The sequence below is a fragment of the Mandrillus leucophaeus genome, unplaced genomic scaffold (assembly GCF_000951045.1).
Source record: "Mandrillus leucophaeus isolate KB7577 unplaced genomic scaffold, Mleu.le_1.0 Scaffold211, whole genome shotgun sequence".
In the NCBI taxonomy this organism is placed as follows: Eukaryota; Metazoa; Chordata; class Mammalia; order Primates; family Cercopithecidae; genus Mandrillus; species Mandrillus leucophaeus.
The window spans coordinates 3,624,380-3,628,447 of record NW_012102155.1 but is presented as its reverse complement, the minus strand read 5'-3'; the positions used below and the strand labels follow the sequence as shown (position 1 = coordinate 3,628,447).

General features: G+C 40.3%; 1 protein-coding gene across 1 annotated transcript in view; it reads left to right on the top strand.

The window, feature by feature from the left end:
• ZMAT3 (zinc finger, matrin-type 3) overlaps positions 1-4,068 on the top strand; it is an 85,970-nt gene that overhangs the window by 58,959 nt on the left and 22,943 nt on the right. Inside the window, exon 4 of the mRNA XM_011980370.1 lies at positions 3,626-3,745. Within this exon, the coding sequence (XP_011835760.1) occupies positions 3,626-3,745 (120 nt within the window). The remainder of the gene's footprint in view (positions 1-3,625; positions 3,746-4,068) is intronic.

The following is a 4,068-nucleotide window of genomic DNA, read 5'->3' as shown; positions in this document are numbered from 1 at the left end:
TTTGGTTGTGGGCTTCTATGATAACACACTATCTGATTTTTGTCTTACATTTTGACTACACATTCTCAATCTTATTTTCTGGATCTTCATTCTCTACTAGACTCTATATTGTAGTGTCCTAGGATTTTGTCCTTGACTCTCCTCTGTGTATCTTCCCAGCTTCCAGCTTGGTCTGCTACCCTGATGCTCATCTTTATCAAATACAATCAAGTCGTGCACTGCTTTGCTTAAAGTTCCTCAGAGGCTCCCTGCTGCCTCTGAAGTCCAAATTCTTTATCATGGGCAAAGGCATTAAGAATGAGCCCCCTGTGTGTTTCCATTTGTGCCTCTCCTCCAAAGGATCTAGAAGACCGTTATCTCTCCTTGTGGTCCCTCAACACAGAAGGCTGGACTGTTGCTCATGCTATTTTCTCGGTGCACAGTTTTCTTTTCCCTTACTTCTTACCTCCCCTGTAAACATTTGCTCATTTAAAAAGATGAGTCAGTGGCCCCCTTTTCAGGGAAGTCTTCCTTGATACATTCAGGCTGGAGTAAGCAATTCCTTCTCTGTGTTCTCCTAGCAGTTTATTAGCTTCATTATAATACTTGGTTCATTTATCCAACAGTTATTTATTGCTTGCTTGCTATATTCTGGAAACCATTCTAGGCATTGGGATTAGAATGGTAAACAAGACAGATAAGGTCCTCATTTTCAAGGAGTCTACATTACAGAGTGGAGGAAAGTGGAAAAAAAAAAAAACAAGTAAACCAACTATTATTTTAGACAGTGATTAGTGGTACTAAGATAAAATAAAACCAGACAGTGTGGTAATATGATGGTGTGTGTGTGGTGTGGGGAGGGGGAATGGTTGTGACACTTGAGAGTGAGTGAGGTCCAGTTTGAGTTGGGACTTGAAAGATTCTAGAAGGAGCCAGCCATACAGAGATCTGCAAGAGGTACATTCTAGGCAAAAGGAACAGTTAAGTACAAAGACCTTGGAGCTAGAGTGAGCTTGGCATATTTAAGGAGCAGATGCAGCCTAGTGAGCCAGGAGCATAATGCGCAGGAGAAAGGAAGGAGTTCTGTCTGACATAAGACCCAAGAGGTAGACGGGGCCAGGTCATGTAGGGCCTTATAGGTAAGATGTGTCAATTTTAAGTATAGCAGGAAGCCATTGGAAGAGTTTTATGTGAGGGAGTGACATGGAACTGATTCATGTCAAGAATTATTACCCTGGTTTATAATGAGCAGAATTCTAGGAGGACAAGATTAACAGCAGAGACCAATTAGGAGTTGTTATCTACTGCAAATGAAAATTGCTGGCACCTTGGATTACCACTGTTACCTACTGCAAACGAAAAATGTTGGTACCTTGGATTACTGTGGTATTTGTAGTATCCATGGAGAGAAGTGGAGTGATGTGGGATGTATTTTGAATGACAAGACTTGCTGATGGGTTGAATGTGTTGGGCTTAGGGAAGGATGGAATCAGGAAAAGGACCCCTTGACTTTTCTTGAGTAACTTTGTGGATGGTGGTGCCATTTACCTACTGTGGATGACTAGTGGTGGTGGTAATGGTGGTGATGAGAAAGTTCTATGGAGGAGGAATCAAGTTATTTTAAGTTGGATATGCCTCTTAAGACATGAAAGTGTGGATGACCAGGAGAAAGTTGGATATATGGTTCTAAAGGTCAAGGATGGAGATTGATATGGGGAGTCACCAACTTACTCATGGTATTTGAAAGCTATATGTCTGGGTAAAATAACCTAGAGTCAGAGAGTAGAAGAGGGCCAAGGGTGGGTTCTTGGACATTGTAGAGTTTAGAGGTCTGATAGAGGAGGAGAGGTGGGGAGGGAAGAAAGACTATAGATGATAGTAGGAGGAATATTTCAAGAAGGAAATGAACTGTATCATGTTACTTTGAGTTCCAGTAAGATGAAAGGCACATATGTGACCACTGGATTTGACTCTGGAGTTCACTGTGACCATGGTAAAAGCACCTTTAGGGTATTCAAGTGAGGAGAAGATGGATCTTAGTTCATTACTCTATTTAGCTGCTTACGTATCTGTCTCTTCCTTTATGTGCTAGTCCTTAGTTTATTTCTAAGGCTTAGCATATAAATAGATGGTGAATAAATGTTTGCCTGCAGGTTTTAGTTTTACAATGCAGTTTAAAGAATAATTTATTGTTTTACCCTTATGTAGAATGCTTTCGTAGTGTTGGCCCTTGCCACTAGTTTGTGTCAGTTCAAGGAATATAATCATGTGACTAATAACTTAAAATGTGATGAGAAAGGCAAATTCATGTTAGTAGAGATTCTTAGTGCATCTTGAAGCCATCATGCTGTAGTGGAAAAGGGCCATTCTTTGATTTGGAAGGCCTGTCTCAGGCTTTGACTGTGCCATTTAGCCCCTGAGAAGGGGGCTGGGGGCAAGTTCCTTACAGTCTCTGGATCACAGTTCCTTGGCTGTCATAAATGTACAATATTAACAAATTCCTCTTATAAGATTTTTGTGAGCAGCAAATGAATAAATGCAATTAACATCCTTTGTAAGTAAAAAGATACTCTGTAAGTGCAATTTTTAAAGAATAATTGAATTATCCATTTCATTACTAACTTATAAGTGTATTAGATCAGAGTGTCATGAAATTCATATTTAACTGTGGCATATAAATTGCAAGAACTTGGGTGAGGACGCAGGTCACTGGAAAATGTGATACTTTTTTTGTTTGTTTGTTTTTGAGACAGAGTCTAACTTTGTCGCCTAGGCTGGAGTGCAGTGGTGTGATTTTAGCTCACTGCAACCTCCAACTCCCGGGTTCAAATGGTTCTCCTGCCTCAGCCTCCCGAGTAGCTGGGATTACAGGCGTGTGCCACCACGCTCAGCTAATTTTTGTATTTTTAGTAGAGACGGGATTTCACCATGTTGGTCAGGCTGGTCTTGAACTCCTGACCTCAGGTGACCCACCCTCCTCGGCCTCCCAGAGTGCTGGGATTACAGGCATGAGCCGCCGCGCCCAGCCAATGTGATACTTTTTAAGAAACATATAGGAAATTAATTTCCTTTGCCTTTGTTCTCTTATCTTTCCCAGATAAGTTTAATCATTCTGTTAGAGCCAAAGAGTAGGCTCTTTTACTTCGAGATCTAGCAATCAAATCTAGCTAGTAGTCTTTTTACCCCCAGGATTGTGTATGTATGAAGGAAAAAAGTGTAGTTAGTATTACTTGTGTTTTTTTCTTTTTTTTTTTAAGTGATTAAGTAAATACATTTATTAACTCAGTTTGACACCCTTTCTCATGGTGATTATAGTTTTCTTTTTTTCCGTAGGAGATATCAAGACCCCTAGTAGATGCCTAAAACTGTGATATTTCTGAACCCTTCCATATGCATTTTTTTTTCCTGTACATACATAACCTATGATAAAGTTTAATTTATAAATTGGGCCAGTAAGAGAGTAACAACAATAACTAATTAGAAAAAAGAACAATTATAAAAATATACTGTCATGGAAATTATGTGAATGTGGTCTCTCTCTCAAAATATCTTAATATTTTTGGACCGCAGTTGACCATAGCTAACTGAAATTGCTGAAACTGCAGATAAGGGGGGACTGCTGTACTCATTTTATTTTTATTTCTAGGGTAAAAATCATGGTAAGAAACTCCGAAATTACTATGCAGCAAATAGCTGTCCTCCTCCTGCTAGAATGAGCAATATGGTCGAGCCTGCAGCTACTCCAGTTGTTCCAGTCCCTCCGCAGGTGAGACACATATGTCAGGGTGAAGCAGCATTAGGGTGGAAGCTGTAGTATGCACAAATGATTATGGATGACATTTGTCGTCCATGTGTCCATCAGGGTACAGTTGGGAAAATAATCCTGAAAGATGCTGCTTGGTACTTTTAACTCCTTGAACTACAGTGCTGGATTTAATGCAGGCCATTGTTACATGATTCTTTATACATTTCTTAAAATTCTGGGCTAAATGGGCCGAGCCCGGTGGCTCATTCCTGTAATCCCAGCACTTTGGGAGGCCGAGACGGGCGAATCACGAGGTCAAGAGATCAAGACCATCTTGGCTAACG